The sequence below is a fragment of the Python bivittatus genome, unplaced genomic scaffold (genome assembly GCF_059951505.1).
Source record: "Python bivittatus isolate LINGU-HERP-01145 unplaced genomic scaffold, Pbiv_v1 ctg000190_np1212, whole genome shotgun sequence".
Classification (NCBI taxonomy): domain Eukaryota; kingdom Metazoa; phylum Chordata; class Lepidosauria; order Squamata; family Pythonidae; genus Python; species Python bivittatus.
The window spans coordinates 5271093-5292650 of NW_028277042.1; the positions used below are offsets into that span (position 1 = coordinate 5271093).

Genomic DNA, 21558 nt, shown 5'->3' on the forward strand with positions numbered 1-21558 from the left:
ATGGAACCTGTTACTTTAAAAAAATAAATAAATTCCTAGAACCCCTGATTAAGAGGCAAAGCTGTACTGATAGAAAATTGGCTGCAAGTGTGTGAACTTAACCCTGCTCCAAGATATCTGACAATTTTGTGTTTATATTATATAAAAACCCTTTCAAAAGGAGAGAGATGAGCATAGCAAGGCCACAATCCAGAAACTAAAAATTGAATATATGTGGGAAAAGGAAGATTTTTTTTTTCTTACGTTGCATAACTTACACAGGTTGCAGAAACTGGCTTAGGGCACAGAACCAAACTTACTTTGGCCTACAATGTTGTTGTGCAAGAAGAAGGGTCAGTGCTACAAATACTGATCATTTCTCATTTGATAAATGACTTGATCCTGTATCATTTTTGAACATGCTGCTCTGGATCACATGAAGCTGTGGTTTATTTACCACTTTAGCCACCAGTGACTGGGTTCACACATGACACTCAGTCACAAACCATGTTCTACAAACTACAGTGGCTGGTTTTGCACAATGCACGAAGGAAAAACCGAGCAGGCCATGCTAAGAAGGGTTTAATGTAGGGTGTACAGTGACATGAATGAACTCAGCCCCCGAAATTCTAACCCAGCAATGTAGGGTGGGAAGCAAAAAAGACCCAGTCAAGACAACTTCTCACGTGCGCAGCGTTTTACTGCTTGCAAAACTCTGCAGCACTTAAAATCCCATCTGAAAGAGGCAGGGGTGTGATTAATAGGGCATCCAAAGAGAGCTGTGAAAAAGGAACTAGTTTCATCACGAAGCAAATGGGTATTGCCACATTTCTGCTGAACAATGCGCTATATTACAAGTCTCTGCAAGTCCTCTGGAGCTCCAGAAACCTCCAACATCCTTTCCTGCTCCTGCTAAAGATTAAGCTGTTTTAAAGCTCGCAAGAGCTCATGTTCCAGTCTCAAGTCGACGGCCCCTTGATGAAAATAAAAAGAAAAAAGATGAAGGGCCCTACGTTCCTCCCCTGCCTTGCCACCTTCTCCTCCCCCTGCCCCCTGCTTGAGATTTCCTTGCAAAGCAGACATTTCCTTCCCCCCAACGGATGACATAAACCATTTTAGAAAAGGAGGAAGTGGTTTAAATGGATCTCTGGAAATGGCAATCCTCCCATTTTGCAGAACCACTGATAAAACGGACAGGAAGGTGCCCAGAAGCTTTCGCCATCTGTGGGTGCCAAGCCATCCATGGCTTGGGCCCCTACCCCTGTGTGTTCCACAAGACATTGGTTGACTGGGATGACAGGTTATGGCAGCATCCATTAAGTTTCCACTGAAAAAGCTGCCTCTGTGCTTAAAAAAACAGACCACCACTTGTAATGGTACGTGGGAACAACCTTGAGAGACGGGGAAGAGCCACAGCCGGGAGAACGGTTGGATAAGCAGCAGCTGCACCTGCGGAAGGAATGGGGCATGGCAAACCTCTCAGAAGGGACTCTCCCGAGTTTCTTCGGCTGTAAAGGTGATGGGGGAGATTTGTACCTTCAGACTTGCAAGATTCTGTTCGTGTAACCTTACCATAAAGTAGAATTAGTTCAACTGGGGTGGCTTTCTGTCTGGACTACCTCACAAGGCTGACATCACCAATACAGTTATAATGATAGAAGAAAATCATTATAGCAAGTGGCTTACAGAGCTATGTCGGTAGAACCAGGCTGAACCCTGCTCCTATGGAGGTTTCGATCGACAACAAAAAAGACGCAGTGGGGGGCTAGGAGAGGATGAACAGAGGCAAATGCAATATCATTTTGGAATGGTGGTCTCCAGCAGTTAGAAAAGGTTGCAATTATCAAGGAGAATGGGTGGTGTTTACAAAATGATGGACAACAGCTTGAAAAAGCGACACAAGATGAAAATAAACTTCATTCTGCTCACCACACAGTTGTTGCTATATCTTGGAGTTACAATCTCACTTTTCCTTTTTTTATTTTCTTATGTACACACACACTCACACTTGTTTATACTTCCTTAGCTTCTTATCACTGCAAAAGAGTTTAAAAGGCATTTGTGTGTGTGTTTTAAACGTGGGCAAATGCCATTTTCTAATCATTTTTGTGCAGATATAATCTAGAGTAACGCAGAGAAAATTTCAGCGCAAAAGATCCAGAACAAGACACAAACTCTAGTTTCAACCACAAATTCATCACTTTTTATCTTGTTCCTTTAAGTCCACAACCGGTTTTAAAGGACCAAAGTCAGAAACAAGGATATAAGAAATGAACCAAACATTTGGCATAAGAAGTGGGTTTGAGAAAAGAGATGGAAGAAGGCAAAGGGAAAACCATACTGGATAACTGGATTCACACATTATGCTTACCCGTGATTAGTTATAACTATAGTTTGTTGACCAAGCTAGAACCACCCCAGTTCATACATAATGCTATGCTAAGCAGAAGATTTTTAAAGGATAATTTCCAGCACACTGCCATTCTTGAACAGAGAGCAATTTACATTCAAATCCAAAAAAAAAAAAAAAGTTTCTAACACACATAAGATCCTGCTTAGCTTTTAGAACAGAAGAGTGTAATGCTTCCTCCAAGAAAGAGAGAGAAGGGAAGCAGCTGAATGCTAAGATCAGATGTTGCTGAGTTCACACACGGTGCAAGGCTATGGGAGCAACCCAGGGCCACAAAGAACCCCCTTTCTGCAGCCCACAGAATCCACCATAACTGGAAGTATTACTGATAGAGTTCTCAGTTAAAGTTTTATTTCCAAGAAAGGTGTAGTTCAAGACTGAAAGTATGCTCAACGTAGTTTAAAACACTACCAGCCCTTCCATCCTAAAACTCCAGGGCAGAAATGTGAAAATCACAGTCCCATCCAGTTGATACGATACAGGCCTGCTACCTGCTGAGCTCCGCTCTGCTCCCACCAAAGTTTGTTCCCCCTCAACCTTGCGCTAAGGCACAGCATTTGCGAACAACGCAGCATGCTAATCCATTAGGCAGTGTTTTTCAACCTCAGCAATGTTAAGATGTGTGGACTTCAACTCCCAAAACTCCCTAGCCAGTCATGCTGGCTGGGGAATTCTGGGAGTTGAACCGCACACATCTTAACATTGTTGAGGTTGAGAAACGCTGCCATAAGGGCTGAACTGGCATATCATGCTACACCATCCAATGGCCTACTTGATTCTGGCTTGATGGATGAGGGCATCTGCTTTGTCCATCCAAGGCAAGAACTGTATCCATTTTGACCTTTAATGACTTCCAGCTCCTAAGCAGACCTCTCCCACGATACCCAGCTAGAGTATGAACTATGGTCCCACACCTAATGAAAGCTTATCCTAGAATGTGACCCATATATGAGCTATCTGGGTCAGCCTGAACCCTGTCTTCTAGAATAGAGGTGGTGCCTTCAAAAGCTGTGGCTGATTTATCTGCGTAACCTGCCATTCCACCAGAGATTGGTCTTGTGGTTAAGCATTTCATCCGGTACACACATAGGGCAGGAATGTGCAAAACCTACCAATGAGCGCATGCTGTCTGCACACCCTTCTAGTGTTTAATCTTCACAAGCAAGCCTGTGAATCATAGGAGTGACTTCTCCATGAGCCACCTTCCTTGCCATCTCAAAGACAGCTGTGAAACAGCAGTTCTAGCCCAACTCTCTGCTTGAAACTCACAGCACTACATGATTAAATAGGGCTTTTTTTCCCCTGCCACATTCACATGCTCTATGTCTAGGCTTGGGAGGGTGGGGACAGAGAAATGCTCCTGTTTCTCCAGGATCTCTTCAAGGAATCCAACTTGTCGGTGCATTATTGCAAAAGGTTGGGACCATAAATCATTTGTAAATCATAAGTGTATTACCACATCTTCTGAAGAAGCTCTTAGAAGCAGCAATAAAATACAGAGGTAAAATCTAACCCATTTCAGCAACTTAACAACAGTATTTTGGGGTGCTTCAGGTGCACTCTTTTCTCCTTTTAAATTCTGAAGGGGAAAAAAAAGCGCAAGGGAAGACAGAAAAATCGAAATGTCGAATCATAATATGTTCAATGGGCCATTTGTGAAATCAAACCCTTTCTCTAGTTTGCTTTGGGCACGGTCTATCCCATCCTTGCTCACTCTTTACAACTGCGGGTGCAGCAAAGGCGGTGAGAGATGCCTTATGATGGGAAACACCTTGAAAATGATTGTCAAATTAATACGGCTGCACAACGTAGTCATCTTAACGGATAAATGAGTCAACTTAAATCTTACATAATTGAAATAGTTGGGGGAATCAGGAGGACCGTATGATCAAGGGCAAAATAGGTCCAGGTTGTTTTCTTTTCCAGTATTTGGTTGCCAGATAAATGGGATGAGAAGCAACCATAAACCAAAGCTTGTCCTTCTTCAACTTCCTGCTCTCCAGATGCATCAAGACTATAAACCCCAGAAATCCACACTGCCTAGGAATCCAGGAAGTTGCACCCCTCAAACATCTGGGGAACAACAGGTCTTAATAACTTTCCTTCAAGTCTCACAGCTCTCAGAACACCCTCACACTGAGGTCTCAGTAAGAAGTGAAATTAAGTTGGCTAGCCAGCTGGCAGATTCAACCTTTTTAAGACAAGTCATGCTTTTTAGGCCAGGGAAGTTCTGCAAAATATTTGCAAAGTCTTTTGTAACCTTCCTTTGGCCTAAGAAAGGAAGTACCTCTATGGATTTGGGGGTGGGAGGACGTCCAACTCAGGAAAACTTGTGTTACGCTCCGTAGAAGAAAGGCAGAACTTTCATCCATGAGCAACCATCAGTTTTACTTACAGCATACCAACTTCCCCCCCATCAAAATAGCTTAGATCTGTTTCTTAACCTTTGGGGATGAGATAAATACATTTATGGAGCCTGGATTTTTTTTGTGTATAGAATGGACAAAAACAGCAAGAGATGGAAAGATTTGGAAAATTACAACATATTCCTCAGTATATATTTAAGTAGGGAACATACTGTATGACGTTTATCCTCTAGCTCCTTCAAGGACTGTTTACTGTATCATGTGTGATGTCCCAGGATGCTGGTTTTCACATTTTGCAAAACCTAATTCCTAAAGGAAGAGTTCAATGGGTTGCTCCCTTTTTCAACGCTGCTTTTGTTTTGCAATGATCTAGTACACACCAGCTTTGGTTGCCACACAGAAAACATTCATACCATTTTCCAAACAGTGGAAACTGGCTGAGCATCTGAAGCAGAAAAGCAAACAATCCTGATTAGGTTTTACAATCCAAACAGAATGAAACAGGAAAGGTAGTATTTCAGCAACACAATTTCACCAAAACAAAAACAGAAATTTTTTTTTAAAAAGCACCCCACCCTCACTTCCAGGACGAACCCATCTGCTTGCTGGGCATGCAAACTGAGATCTATCAGCCTTCCACACAAAAACAGGAGCGAGGCTGCTGATTTTTAAAAATCTGAATGGCTTCAATTGGCCAACACCAAATGTGAAGCTTTTCATACTCTCCTTCAGCATTAATCTGAACCACAAATTAAGACGCTGAAGAATTGTGCCTATTTCTACCGTTTTAATCTCCAGCCTAGACTTCAGCAGTAAAGCTGTACAGAATTTTGGATTTGATTCCCAAACAATGCTTCAGAATATTTTGGGGCACGAACATAGGCCTTGTCAGTCACTCATTAAAGCAGCTGTGTCTTTTCCAGCGACTACAATTCCTTCCCCTTCACAGCTGCTACCTGATCCCAGGAAACGACACGGCGGCTTTAAAGAGTTACGCTACGTTTGGGCTTCCATAGAGTCCGCGACACCTTTTTAGAACTCAATCCCGAAGCACTGAACAAGCTTACACACCAGCGTGCAGCTGCTGGTACTCAGAAAAAGTGGCCTTCTCCTGCCTTCGTCGTACACTGTAAATTCACCCCAGGCACATAACATCTGCAGAAATGCAGTGGGCACCCACTGTTTGTAAGTATGATACCTTTCTGTGCTGCTACAGGAACTCAAAATGTTGGCGCGCTGCCTCTTGCTGTGTCTCATTTTCAGGAAACAATTCCTGGCTGGCTGAGACATGCAGAGGGTTTTCTTTCACAGCTGAGTATTCCAGCCAGCTGAAGTGACCAAGTGCCCAGCTGTTCCTGCTCGCTCTTAAAGATTCATGAGCGTGAACCTGGCTCAGAAATCACGAAAAGCGGCTTTTAATTCAGTGATGCAGGGAAAATCCTTTTGCTTTTTTCCCCCTTACCAGTTCTCTTTCAATATTTTGTCCAGCTGGACGGAGAATTCCAGATAAAGTTTAGCGTCAGAAGAAACCAGAAGACAGATTTCAGCATAACATCCGTTTTCAGGTAATTTAAAAACACAAACTAACCCTAACCCGCTTAAATTCTACCATCAAAATTACAAGTTTTGATCTACCACTTAACCAAGTAAGCAAATCACAAACCTGGTAAAGTGCAGAAGTGGGCAACCAAAATGATCAGTGGGCTTAAACTCCTTTCCTACAAGAAAAGGCGAGAATATTATCAAGCTTAGCTCAAAAAAGAGGGAATGGGTAATTTTATGGGGGACAGTCCATAAAATCCAGGACTGCTGCTCCTGAAGACTCAAGGTGACCTCCAGGTTGGGAGCAACATGCTTTCAAATACCTTTGCTGATGGGAGAGGGACATATCACCATCTCCTGCTTGTGAGCAGCCAAGAGGCAATTGGTTGGGCATTGTGAGAAACACAACGTTGAGAGGGGCCTTAGACTGGTCCAACAGGGTGGATCTTATGTTGAGAATTGCAGCTCACAAATAATCAGTGTAGATTTACATTGGTGTTCATGGACATTACTAATGGTGGTATACCAAGGGTGGGGCAGTGGGGGTAGTCCCCCCGTAGAGGCAATAAGGAAGTGCATTATCTGATGACCTGGAGGCAACAAGGAGGCTATCTGGAAGATCACTGACAGATATGGAGTTGAGTCAGCCTTTTGGCAGCAGCAACAGAGGAGTGGGGTGTTCAAAAATGATCTGCTCCATGTGTCAAATATGTTAGTTAAGCCACTGGACCTTTGGTATATATAGCAGCATTTGTTTGGAACACCAATCCATTTCCTCCACTATTCCAAGGAACATCTCCCAAATGCTCATTCTTCAGGTTAACAGCTTTAACTACTAGAAATCCTAATATATTTAACATGCTGTATCCAAAACTGGATGAATTAACTGTTCAATCCTAGCCACTTCACCTTTAGAGAAAACACATGAATGCCCTCGCTGTTTTGGAGCACACATTCTGTGAAACGCTGCTGAATCTTGCCTCCTCCATCTACTAGATGCATGTACGTAGTGTGCAAACCATGATTACACTTTAGCATATTTAGCCAAATAAAGTTTGAAAACATTCCATTTTAACATTTCCCTCACACAGGGCATCAAATACTAGCATCTGTTGAATTTCCTTACTCTGAATATAAGTCCCTCTAGTTCATGTTGCATTTTTTGTAAGAATGCTTTTAGACAGTTACAGTTAGTTATTTTTGATAAGTTTGTGCATCATCATCATCATCATCACCACCACCACCATCACCACCACCACCACCACCACCACCAAGGGGACAATCCTTCCAGGAACGTATGGCCTTCTGTAACCGAATTCCCTTCAGATATATTATAAAACCAACCCCCAGAATTTACAACTAGGCGTTTCTCATGTTGGCTTGCAATTCTGGTCACTGCAAAATCAGATACCTGGAAGTCACTAAAAGAGAGTCTAAATTAACAAGTATGGATCAAAGAACACTGCAACAGAAATTTAAGCGCAGGAACATACTTTGCTAAAAGTATCAGGGAACCTGATCTGGACTGGCATATTGAAAGCAAGGGTACCAAATTCATGGACCCAACTACCACCAAGCTGGAAATTAGTATTCTTCCCACATTTACCCCTGTCTCCATGTTCATCTCCTCTCCTTAGCCTATCTGTCCTATCTGTCTTAGCCTATTGTCCTTTACTGAATGTTATATCATATACTCTTTCATGTTCTTCCTAAAAACGTAGGGCCCTATATTATCACCTACTTTTTTAAACATTTGATGATTACAAATTGATAGAACAATAAAAGGGGGTGGGGGTGTTATCACAGGGCTAAGGAACCCTAACCCTGCAGAAAACAGATTTAAGTTGGGTCATTTCATTGGCAGTCATATCATTGACATGACGACATCCCATAGAGATAACATTTGTTAAGACCCTAAGATGATTGACTTCAGTCCTAAGCCTGACTTCTCTTTACTTAGATCAGTGTTTCTCAACCTGGACCACTTTAAGATGTGTGGACTTCAACTCCCAGAATTCCCCAGCTAGCCAGGCTGGCTGGGGAATTCTGGGAGTTGAAGTCCACACATCTTAAAGTGGTCCAGGTTGTGAAACACTGATTTAGAATCTTACAATTCCACTACCCCAAAGTAATTTCCAACCTGTGAACAAAGACCCACTTGTTTAAATCCATGTCAGATCCAACCACCAAAATGTATGTGCTGTAATGACTTCTAACCCACTTCCACAACATATGTTCTCAATTTATCTTACGTTAATAAGTGTCTAACCCCAATATAATAAAGCAAGTGAAGAGGGTCCAGATTGGAACCATCTACTCCACCGCCAAGTTGGGTTTGGAGACGAATTGCACCCTTAATCACCACTCCAATCTGCAATGTTTGAATTCTAAGCATTCAACATCTCTAAGCGCCCTGTGCTTTGAAGCTGGATTTCCCTCCAGCCAAACGAAGATGCCAGCCCGGCATCACATGAGCGCCCAGAAAAATCTTATCAACAACACAATCCCTTTTTTCAACAGTGTCAAATCTTCCCTTCCTCTTTTTCTACTCAGGAACCAAAAAGAAAATTCAACCCCAGACGAAGGACTGAAGCTGTTTGTTTTCACAGAGCCCACAATGATGCCCCACTGGCTTGGCAATCCTGGTGAACACCACCCTTGGAATGTATTGGGTAAAACTTGTTTTAACCCCTGAAATCACGGCAAACCGCAGAACCATGGCTTTCCAGGCTTCGCTTTATGTTCCCTACCTTTTATCAGTTACAGCAAACTGTAATGAGGCCCAAGGCAAAAGACTGATTGGGAATGCTTGTTTTAAGCTGATTTCCAAACTCAAACATCTTTAATCAAGTCAAGCTAACAGCAGTTTTGGAAGTCACTTTTAACAAATTGTATTTATTTTATCTCTTACACTGATGTCCTACTTTTTCCTCCAGCAGCTGAAGTTGGCTTATATGGAGACCTCCTCTTATTTTATCCCCAGACAACAGGCCTGTGAGGTAGGTAGAGGTGTGACCAAAAACTCTGCCTGTGTGGCAAGGATTTGGTGGAAAATGGGCTTCATTTTTTCCCAAGGGATTCATTACAAGCCTTTAGATCAGTGTTTCTCAACCTCGGGAACTTTAAGATGTGTGGACTTCAACTCCCAGAATTCCCCAGCCACCATGCTGCTGGGGAATTCTGGGAGTTGAAGTCCACACATCTTAAAGTTGCCAAGGCTGAGAAACACTGCTTTAGAATGCTTGAAAAGAAGCTGCCTGGTCCAATACATAGAAAATTGATTTTCTTTTAGCTTCTCATAAGAAAGTGACCTTGGCGGCCTGTTTTTAAAGTTTAGAATTGTTTTTTGTCTTCTCAACAGTCTGACAATAAGGCTCGATTTATACCTGTTGTATCTTGACTTGTGAAATCATTTCCATCTCTGTGGCATCCCATGTTCTAACAATAAAAACTTTAAAAAAAAAAAAAAGACTCCCTGTTATAATAAAAAAAATCCCCTTTCCATCTCCAGCTTTGTCTTCTCGGCTACCAAAGAGAAACTCAGAAATGATGAAACAGTATTCACTTTTAACTTCCTTGGGGGAGGTTAATGAATAACTTTGGGACTGTATTATTATGTCCTGTCCTGAAGTAATTACGTACACAGGGTCAACAAGATCTTTGCTAGGGAAAATATGTCCTCGCCTCCTCTATTTTTTTTTGCAAAAGACAGAAATTGAGGCAAGCAGATTTTCCAAATGGGAATTGGTTTTTTTAAAGGGAATGTGGCAGCAAGGGGCTGACCTTGGACCTAATTACTTGGATGGGGCACCAACAGGAAATCCCAGAGCTCTAGGAAAAAGTCAGAAAACATCCCAGGAGTTGGCCATTTACACTGCATTCCTCTCTCACCACAACCCAAATGAGCTGTTAAGCAATGGCCAATCACTGCTGCTCTGTTCCCAAAAAAACAGTATCGACACATCTATGAGGTCACTAGGCGTCGGGCTCAGCTAAAGATAATGTCTATTTTTCACTGGGAGGGAAGTCCCACGGAATCCAATGCACGTTGCCTTGCACTGTATCGTGGAAAAGAGGCAACAAGGAAAGTTTTGAATGGGCTTTTATATCAGCCAATGATTGCAATTCTCCAAACAGAGGAAAAATCATCATATTATGAACAGCAGGGAAGAGGAGGGGAGGGGAGGGGAGGGAGGGGAGGGGCTTTTTAATGAGATGGGCAGTGACAAATTTATATATATATGTGTGTGTGTGTGTGTGTGTATGTATGTATGTGTGTGTGTGTGTGTGTGTGTGTGTATATATATATATATATATATATAAATAAATAAATTTGTCACTGCCCATCTCATTAAAAAGCCCCTCCCCTCCCTCCCCTCCCCTCCCCTTCTGTTCATATGATGATACATATACATATATATATATGTATGTATGTATATGTGTATACACACACACACACAGTGTGTATGTATGTGTGTGCGTGTGTGTGTGTATTAATAAATAAAACAAACGGGAAAAAGGGAAACAGTGTAAAAACCAATATGTTAGCCACCATGAGCCATTTTTTATTACAGTGGCAATCAAACACGTTTAATAAATAAATACAAAAACAGGACAACAATTGAGAATTCCAGAAAAGGCACCACCACTGAAATTTAATCAATAAAATGCTATTACCTGGAATTTCCAAACAGCTCCTTGAATGATGCAGCAGGAAAACGGTCCATGAAAACCACCACACTTTCCCATCATATTACCACATAAGAACACTGCTGCTCTTCTCAGCTAATGACAGACAGTCAGCCGTAAAGCACGTCAAACGTGGCTGCCCCCAAACCCCTACAATGTTTATTACAGAGATTTTATGGGCAAAAGGGAAAGAAAATCAAATGGGCTGTTTGAGAATCCCCTAATGTCAAAAACCTTGGTTTTGCTTTTCACTGCAGGGATGGATGGTACAAGAGTGAAGTTTTGCTGGATCAGAAAAAGTTTGCCTAGTTCATCTTTTTTTTCCTCCATCAGCAACAAAGATGCTCATTGGTAAAACAAAAATAACTTTTTTTAAAAAAAGAAGAATCTAAAAGGAGCGAAGAAAAAATAGAGCAAAATCAAGGAACAAATAACTATGAGTGGTGATGTTGTTACAGGAACTGAATCTGATTTCTTTAAAATATTGTCACCCATTTATAGTAATCACTATTCTATCTATTCTTTTCTGATTATATTAGAATTGTTATACTTCTGGTCGTACTTCATCGTATCTTCTGGTTGTTATATTTCGCCAATAAAATATTTAAAGGCCCCAAAAAGTTATAATGAGAATTCTTAACCACAAACCACAATTCCAGCTAAATATAAGGCATGGGGAAACGTCAGTACATGCATCAAATGTCTTGGTCAAGGTTTGTCTTGTTTCGGTTTTGCATTTTGTATTTACTCAACAGGACGTGCCAATCTAGTGAATGAGCAAGCAAAGGAGGACAGAGTTTCTTTGCAAATTTCTCTGCAAAAAAAAAAAAAAAGTAATTTGCATTGAAAAGAAGAACTACTAAAGTCTGGTTTGACTTTCTATCAACCTAGGAGCACAGGCAGCCTTCTAGTTTCTTTATCTCTACCATAAGGAGGGCTAGAAAATTGTTCTAATTGTTCTATTTGTCCCTGCTTTAAATCAAAGACAGGGTTTTTTTTTTTTTAAAAAAGCCTGCAATTTGTAGAATGAAAAATAAATGCCTTAGGTGCAGAAAAATCTCCCCAAAGGTAAGTATTCACAACTGGTCTTGCAGAAGTTCAATCATCAAGGAAAGATTGGAGGACAATATAATAGCAGCAAACCCAAAAAGATTTTATTTAATGCTGTTGTAGTTTAGCTTTTATTAGACTGGCATGTTCAAGTGTTATTGTTGCAGAGGCTGCACCTGGTAAGGTTCAGAAACAAATATTTAGACTCCTTTGGCGTTTGTTTTATAAAACTACCAAGCCCAAGGGGAAAAAAATAGATTATGTCCCTGAGCAAGCACTTACCTGAAGATGAAAGTTTGTAAATATTAAAATTGTTCTTTGGGGAAATTGAGCAGTAAAACTCATATGCATACAGCATCGGGGATAAAAATGAGGCTATCATTAAGTATACAATCCTGCACAATGGAAAATTACATGCATACTGCAAAACTACACCTCATTTAAAGGACAATGAGGAAAAAAAAACAGCATGACAATAGGGCAGATTCGAAAAGAATATACTATGATCATTTATGTCCTACCCAATATCTGCCCACAGTTCCCGTATCTGTTGGAATCCTTAACCTGCTAAAATCTGTAGCAGAACCAACTTGGATTTTAGCCAAAATTACCTGCATCCAATAGACACCTGGCTGTATCTGATATTTTCCACTTTTGTGCTAAGCCATAGTGTGTGATCTGCTTGGTTCTGGCTTAAACGTGCTGTGTGAACTCAGCCCCTGGGTTTAGTAATCCCTGATCTTCAGCTTAGTGCTAGGTGTAACCCAGGCAGTAGTAGCTTACTCATGGATCTTGGTTTAATGTGATGGGTGAATCCAGGCGTAACATTTCTCTAGGACCCTCGCCTTTCTTTTGCTGAGTTTGTTTTTAACTGGAGGTGCTGTGGTTGGTTCTGGCTCTGACTTATGTGCCAAACATATAGTGCACCACTGAACTACAGAGATCCTCCACTTTTATTCCCATGCAGTGTGCAATCCCCCTTTTTATTCTTTCTCCTTTACCAAGGGCATCTCTCATCTCACCATCCTGGAACTCACTAGCCGCCCATCCAGGCATTGACCAGATCCAGACCAGCTTCACTTCAAACATATTCCCATGCTCTTCGCCAGGCCCTAGCTCCGATCTAGCTCCTTCAGAGATATTTGTTCAATTTTCCCAGTTCAACCTCATCTTTCTCACGCTTACCCTCATTTTTAACACCCTTAAATCTCAAAAGTGATCCCCCCCTCCGCCAGGCTTAGGCGTTTTCATCAAAATGTTACATATCTGTCTGCATCAAGAAATTCTTCAATAAATGTTACATTAGCTTGATGGATCAATATCTTAACTATTCTTAATAGTTAAGCTACTTCTCCTCCTGCTATATTCGGGAAAGCACAATTGACAGCAGCAAAGAAAAGAGATCACAATCTCTACCTGCGCTTTTTCAATGACTCCGTTTCCTCCTTTCGAAATCACTACCTTCTGAAATTGCTGTCCTCTTCCACCTCACCAGATTAAAATGGCTATTCTCCAGGGATTTATCTGAGATTGCAACCTTCCCCTGCTTTGTTTCCCAGGGGCGGGGATGAGTACACGAATAAAGAAATCAATCACACACCGTTTAGATACATTTCTCAACATCAAATCTCCCCCTTTCCCCTCCGTAGGTCCCCTACCTGCACAGGCGATGGGAAAGGAATCTAAGAACTAAACTACAGTATATCAATGTTGTGACAGACCAGCAAACCGCAAGATGAAAAAAAGTGTTGAAAAAGAAAACAGCCCAACAGATAACCGTGAAACAGACGTTTAGGCAACGGGGTGAGACTTCAGACATTGCCTACAGGCCACGCTACAGCCAAAGAGCCACACTCAACAGCGATCTACCTGGGTCTTAAGAGTGGGGGAAAAAACCACGGACTGTGATGCTGCCACTTTCTAAAACAAGAAAATACAGCAGAATTCTTACTAAGTCTATATATACAACAGAGAACAAAGGCACTTTGGCCTTTGATGTATCAAGCCTAAACACAATTGATACAGATCAGTTGACCTTGTTTCACGTCTACTGTACCTGTTCTGGGTTGCAGCAGGAAAAATTCCTTCACCTCTTGTCAAGCGCCCACCCAACCAGAGGCATTTTTTTTAAAAAAAATGGAGGCTTTGAAAGGAAAATGGGTCTGCACGCCTGCTTTTGTGCTGAAGAAAGGGTGAAGTCTTCACACAGGTGGCAGAAATTAGAATTTCTGTGCACCTACCAAGGCCTGCACTCTAAAGGGGAGAGCGCCACTGTTGATGTTCAGAACTTCTCCTTGAAAGCATTTGGCTCACTTTCTTCCTCTAAGCAACTAAGCATTCAGAAGAGACAGAGCTTTGTACTCTCGCCGCCTCATGCCTCCTTCAGGGCAGCTGCACAGATTGGACTCAAAGGGAAAGGGCACACAGGGGGTGAGTAGGGGGTCTTCTACACCTCTCCTCCCAAGCAAAAGATGGAAACCTTAATAAGATGAGCCTGCCAGCGAAACAACTCCTCGGGAACAGAAATAGAAAGATGAACAGCAGACAAGAGAAGGAACAATATTCTACCCCAGTAACTGACTAGCCCTACAGAGTAATCCTATGCAGAAAAAACACTGTGCAATTGATCCCCACTATTCTCATTCAATTCAGTGAGAAATCGCCCTTTGCCCGTCTTTCAAAGGAGAAGAGAATTGCAGCAAAATTCTCAGGGGTGGCATGCCATGGTCTTCCACTTCGGGGAGTCCAGGGGAGTAAATGAAGGTCTCACGTCTCTCGCCAGGATTCTGCAACTTCCCTGGGGTTCATTAAACCTCCAGGGAATTGGAGGTGGAAATGGGAAGGAGATGAGGGCATCTGGGAAGCTGCTCAGGAATTGGAAGAGAGGGGAATGAAAGGGACAGAAAGCTGGAAAAGAAATATAAAAGACATTCTTGGGCACTAGAGAGTAGGATAGAAATACAAAGGCCTCTTTTGCAGGGGGGAGGAACTTTTAGCAAGAAATACACTGGATTAGCTGATATTCTCATGGGCTTTCTCTCCCCTTGATCAACAGACTCAATAGCTTGGCCACATATCACTCTACGCCACGGTTTCTCAACCTCAGGAACTTTAAGATGTGTGGACTTCAACTCCCAGAATTGACTCCCATGCTGGCTGGGGAATTCTGGGAATTGAAGTCCACACATCTTAAAGTTCCTAAGGTTGAGAAACATTGCTCTAAGCCATCATGTGGTTAGTCTGGTTTTGCAGGTAAGGTGAACCCAATCATTTCAAGTAAGATAATCATATCAAGGTTAGAATAAACCATGGATCCGAATGCTATCTAAATCCAACCTAGATGGCTTCATCATTTTTTACTCCACAGGCTTTTTAAAAGAGAGCCATTACAGAAATAATTACATTTTACATTATCCCCAGTCAACGACAGCTACAAAACACTGAAGAATAAACACGGCATTTCAGTTTGCTTTGCTCCAAAGAAAGGGAGAGAGAGAAGTCTAAGGGTCAGCTAATACATCATGATGCCCCACAACTATTAATCAGGGCTTGTCAAATAAACCACAACTGGAAAACACCCTGGGGTTTTCTAAAGCATAAACCCTGATTTAGAAAAGGCGAGGCGGGGTTCACAGAGCACACCAGAGCAAAGTCAGATTAACCCCCTTAGGTGAACCCAATCCTTCCCAGCCTTGGAGTATATGAATGCTTTACATCGCAACCCTAGCTTTGCATGGCTCTGCCCGCAAATATTTTCAGTGAGCTATTCTAACCAGGCTCGATTTGAAAGCCCCAAGTATTAAGAAACCCTCGCCCATTCCGATCACGTGAACAGGACGCCAGCTTGTCCCTTAAACCACTCACAGACCAAAGCCACACTTTATCAATGAACTGGAAAGATAGCTGAAAGGAATGGGAGATAAATAGGAGAAACATGAAGGCTGCCATCCATGTACCCTTACTTAGAAGTAAGCCCATGTATGTCAGTAAGGCTTTACTTCTTCACAAGACCTGCATAAAGTTTAAATTCACTCCAGCCACAAAATGAAGAGCCAGTGGCTGAGTTGATACACCACAAGAAGTCATCAAGATCTGGCTTTGGGTAAGCATGATGTGTGAATTGGCTGCTCCAGGTTATGAGGAATGAGCACAGTGCTTGCATTACTTCAGTGCTTCTCAACCTTGGCAACTTTCAGACCTGTGGACTTCAACTCCCAGAATTCCCCAGCCAGCATGCTGGCTGGGGAATTCTGGGAGTTGAAGTCCACAGGTTTGAAAGTTGCCAAGGTTGAGAAACACTGCACTATTTATACGATGCTGGTGAGTCATGCAGGATATAAAGAAGGCCCAAAGTCCAAGATAGGCATTAACTGTAAAAACAGGTAACTGCTGCTAACGTCCACCTGGGGTTGGAAACTATCAACTTCAGATAGCAAGCTGGAAAATGGCTGCTTTAGAAGGCCCAACTGTGGTGTTGTGCAACCACAGCAGAGCTGCAACGAAACTGAGAGATTAACTCTTTGGCGATTGACTCTGCAGCCTTGCTGTATATTCTCTTGAGCCGTGGCTCTCTGTCAGCCCACCTTCCAAGGGTATGGTGAACTGGAAGAGAAGCTTGGATTCCCAGCATCCTTGCAAGAAGGCCAAGACAAAACATTCATTCAATGCAGGAGAAAAAGTAAAAGTCCATGGTTCCTGAGCTGACACACCGATTTAGGCTAGATTGCAGATAAGATAATATCTTAGTGTTTACTCAGGTATCGTCTTATCTGCAATCTAGCTTAAATCTGTATTACCTAAGCTGGAAGAGATCAAATGTATCTTCCATTCTCTGCAATCTAGCACAGGGAAAGGGGCATTTTAGGAGATTTAACACGTAGAAGAGAACATATGTAGTTCAGGGTTGAACTGTCCAGGGGTTGGGGTTCTCTGAGCTTGGTTGTTTTCTTGCAGACGTTTCATTACTTGACTAGCTAACATCTTCAGAAGATCTTACCTAGTCGGGTAATGAAACGTCTGCAAGAAAACAACCAAGCTTAGAGAACCCCAAGGACGCTACAGATTTAACATGGTCACTTCAAATCCCAAAGGGAACCAGCAGCTTTTTCCAACCTTCTGCTTTCTAAACTGGGAGGACTACACTTTCCATCATCCTTAGCTTGCTCGCCCTCAATTAAAAAGCACAAGAGGAAGAAAGACCAATCCTGGCTCCCGTCTTTCAAAGTCCATAAGGGCATACATACATTTCAGAATCCAGCTCAAGACCTAAAATCCACTTTGCTTTTTGTACTCAAAGCACACCCCCGAACGTCCTATCCAACCCTTCCAAAGGCACAATTCCTCTCTGCTTTCCATTCAAGATTTGATTTGTTCTTCATTCTTCCTTTAATTATAAGTCATCAAAACCCAGCAAACCCGATGAAAGAAAAAAAAAAAGGCTCAGCGTTCAAAGAAGGAAATGATTAAAACCTAAGTAATCACGCATCTGTATGTTGAAGAAAGAGGAAACAAAATCTTCTATCATGAGATGTCACTGATGAATAATTCAATTACAATATGCATCTAAATAATGGAAAGACAAGCCCTTACCAAACAGGGTTTTTGCTACCAGGTCTCATTTCAACCTCAAATATTCCAAACTGCCAAAGGACAAGAAGATCATAATAAGATGAAGAAAAATAAATAACAATAATGATGTTTTAAAAAGAACTGGCCTAAAGTGGAAACGTTGCTTCTGTCTGGGGCTTTGTTTAAAATCACCTATCTTGCCTTCAGAGACCATCTTCCAGGCATGCCAGGTTTTGCAAAATTTTATTTCAGGACAGGTTTGCAGCTCACGCCGTCCAGGTGTTGGACAACAACTCTCATTCCGCACAGGGAAGACGGTTCGAAACCCAGAGACACAAAGAGCGAGGGAAGGGAAGGGAAGGGAGGCAGGCAGCAACTGCACAGGACAAGCAAAGCCTTCGCTTAGCAGGTTGTGGGAAAGCTACTCCTTGGGCTTGTAAACCTCAGTTTGCAGATCAGCATGATGGGCCAATCCAACCCAGGGTGGGTTCAACCCCCAACCAGCCGCGTCTTGGGGTGTCATGCGAAACCAGCCAGCTGCAAGGTGTCCAATCCCCCCCCATGGGCCAACTCAGGCAAGGGGGCCCCGGGGCAAGGAGGCCCCCCAAACCGGCCAAGGGGGTCTTCCGCTGGGTGGGCAGCGAGGGGCACTTACCGTCGCGGAGGCCAGGCTGTGGTCCGCCAGGGCCAGGTGGTGAGGCTCCCACCGCCGCAGGAATTTGGAGGTGAGGATCTTGCTGAGGAAAGTCCGGGGGTGCCGGATGACGCACACCTGGATGTCCCCCTCCTGGAGCAGTTTGTACCTCATGCCGCTGCAGTGGACGCCTCTCCGGCACGGAGCGGCTCCCATCTTGGTCCCTTCGGGGCCGGCGGGCGCCTCGCCCAGCAAGGGCTTGCTCTCCTCCGGCGGCCGGGGGTCGCTCCCGCCCCCGCAGCCGCTCGTGCAATCCATGGCGCCCCTCCCCAGCCCCTCGGGGCTCGCGGGCGGCGGGCGAAGGGCGGCGAGGGGCGTCCAAGAGGGCGCAGCCGAGCGGGGTCTAGCCCCGTCCGCCCCCGACCCTCCCCGCGGGCACGCGCGGAGCACCCATGCGCCGGCGGCAGCGCGGCAAGGCAGCGCTCCGGGGCAGGCTGGAAGCCCGACGCGCGCCCGCTCCTCCCGCAGCCCGCGGAGACAAAAGGCGGCGGCGGCGGCGCTCCGGAGAGACCCGGGCGGGGGCTCCTCCTCGCGCGCAGGGAGGGACGGAGCGGCCGCAGCCGGGCCGGGGAAGGAGCAGAGGCGCTGACCGGCCCGCCTGCGCACGTCTGGAGGCGCGCGGACGCGTGTCCCGGAGCGCGGGGCGGCGTCGGAGCCCGCGGAGCCGCCGGAGCAGAGGCGAGCGCGGCTCGAGCGCCTGGCAGGAGCCGCTCCGGAGCGGCTCTGATTGGCTTCCCCGGTCATGTGCGGCCGCTCTGACGTCAATGCGAACCGGGCGGCCGCCTGCCCCGCCGTCCCCCGGCGCTCCGGGCGCGCGCCGCGTCCACGCCCGGGACGGAGCGGCCCGGCCCGGGACCGCGTGGCGCCCCCCGCGCCCCCGGCGGGTGGGGGTTGCAGCCCGCCCCAGCCCGCCCTTCCTTTCCGCCGCGCCGTCCGCTCCCGTCCGCCCCAGCACGATGGGATCTGTAGTCCAAGGCTGGCCAAGCAAGTTTGAAAAGAGAAGAAGCCTGCAGGCTTGGTCTCGAGCTGTCGGTCAGTTGCCCGGCACGATGGGAATTGTAGTCCAAGGCTGCCCAAGCAACTTTGAAAAGAGAAGAAGCTTGCAGGCTTGATCTTAAGCTGTTGGTCAGTTGCCTGGCACGATGGGAATTGTAGTCCAGAGCTGCCCAAGCAAGTTTGAAAAGAAAAGCCTGTAGGCTCGATCTTAAGCTGTCGGTCAGTTGCCTGGCACGATGGGATTTGTAGTCCAAGGCTGGCCAAGCAACTTTGAAAAGAAGCCTGCAGGCTCGATCTTGAGCTGTCGGTCAGTTGCCTGGCACGATGGGAATTGTAGTCCAGAGCTGGCCAAGCAAGTTTGAAAAGAGAAGAAGTCTGCAGGCTTGATCTTGAGCTGTCGGTCTCTTACCTTGATTGTGTGGACATAGAGGTGGGCTTGAATAAAACGTGGCTGAGCTGAAACGTGGTTTTCTCCCTTTTCGAACTGATGCTACACGCCGAGCCACGGAGTAACAGCCCCAGCGCAGTTCCCCCATAACAAGCGAGTTCAGATTCTGGTGGTTAGTTTGTATTTTAGCCTGTTTTTCACACATACCCCAAGACACCGTAGCTGTTACTAACCCTAATGAATTTGTACCCCCAGCTTTTATCAAAAACACACGCAAGATGTGATAGATAGAATATCACAGTCATAATAAAGACTATATTCCATTTTGAACCAGCATGTTTAATCATGATGGGAATTTATAGCTCAACCTTTACAGAACGAGCCAAGAAAATAAATAGAGTATCAATTAAATGTGGGGTAGTCTTTAAAAAAAAGTGGTAATTGTTTATATAAAACAATGCTGTTTAAAAACGATTAAAAGGTAGCACAGAGGACCTCGAAATAACTCTCAATGACATTAAACATCATAATGAATCTCACAAGACATTAAAAAGCTTATTTACTAATAACAATTTTATACTCCAGTTTTTCACTGAATAACATGCTTAGAAAAATCAGTACAATGCAAAATAAGTCTCATGTTATGTCGAAAAGTATTTTGTAAAAATAATGGTACAAGCACCACTAAAAACAAATAGAATACTCACATTTACAGATAAAACGATATTTTTTTCAAAGACCTATAACTAGAATGTAGTATTTCATACTGTATTGTGTTTAAAAAGAGTGTGTCATGCTCCCAACATTGTTTTAGGAACTGTTACAACAATCCTTTAGGTTGTTTTTATTTTTATTACTGTTATGAAAACTGCAAATATTTAATCATTCAGTTTAAATCACAATCAGTACTGGGCTTGTTTTAGTTAAGATATTTTTAAACTAAAATCTGCACGTAGAAAAAACAGAAAAAAGCATGAGAAACGTGAAAAGCCTGATCTGATCTTAAAAAGAGGGAGGGACGTTAAAAAAAATAATTCAAAACGCTTATGCAAAACCAATACTATCTGTTAAGGCACATATACAAGCTCCTACTTAAACATGATACAGATAAAACAAATTTTAATAAAACTCTGTGACAAAATGGATGCAAAACTTCAAAGAAACACTCACAGCAATGGGAAGAATTATGGATCAATTCCGTAAAATTTACTCCAAGTTACAGTCTAAAAGAAAATTGGTACAAAGTGTTTTACAGATGGTAAACAACTCCATCAATAATCTCCAAGATATATAAATCATACGGTAATAAATGTTGGAAATGCCATGAACACTCTAGAAATAACACTGTACCCAAACAATACAATGTATTATTCGTGTTTTAAAATAAATAAATTTAAGAAAAAGAAAAGTGGAAGGCCTGTTCTAAAAAAATGCTGTTCCACATGCGTGTGCAATGGAAGAAACAAAGGAAAAATGCTTTTCTAATATGTTTTTTCCCCTGAAGGGCCAATGCAGGTGGTTATAAATCAGATCGAGGACCTAGCTTTCCTGGGCTGATTTCCTAGTGATTTCCCATCCAAATATTAAGCAGATCTGCCCCTGGTGATTACGTGGATATGAGACCATTAGGTGATCCCAGACAGTAGGCTAAACTGGGAAGTCAAATCTCTTGGAAGAAGGCAAAATATTTCCATATTGCTGCTGCTAAAACTACTGTACATGTCATTTCAGGGAAGTCACCAGGAAGTGAGTCTTGACATAAAGAAAACCTCTAAAGTTGCCCAATCTGGATTTGAATCCATTCATTACGTTACTGGTTTAATGTTATGAAATGACCCATGCCAGCCACTGTAGTGTGGTGGTTAAAGCAGTGCTT

General features: G+C 43.5%; 1 protein-coding gene across 1 annotated transcript in view; it reads right to left on the bottom strand.

Annotated features, from left to right (window-relative positions):
• CMIP (c-Maf inducing protein) overlaps positions 1-19030 on the bottom strand; it is a 155730-nt gene extending 136700 nt beyond the window's left edge. Inside the window, exon 1 of the mRNA XM_007433803.4 lies at positions 18260-19030. Within this exon, the coding sequence (XP_007433865.2) occupies positions 18260-18556 (297 nt within the window). The 5' untranslated portion in view covers positions 18557-19030. The remainder of the gene's footprint in view (positions 1-18259) is intronic.
• Between the last annotated feature and the right edge of the window lie 2528 nt (positions 19031-21558).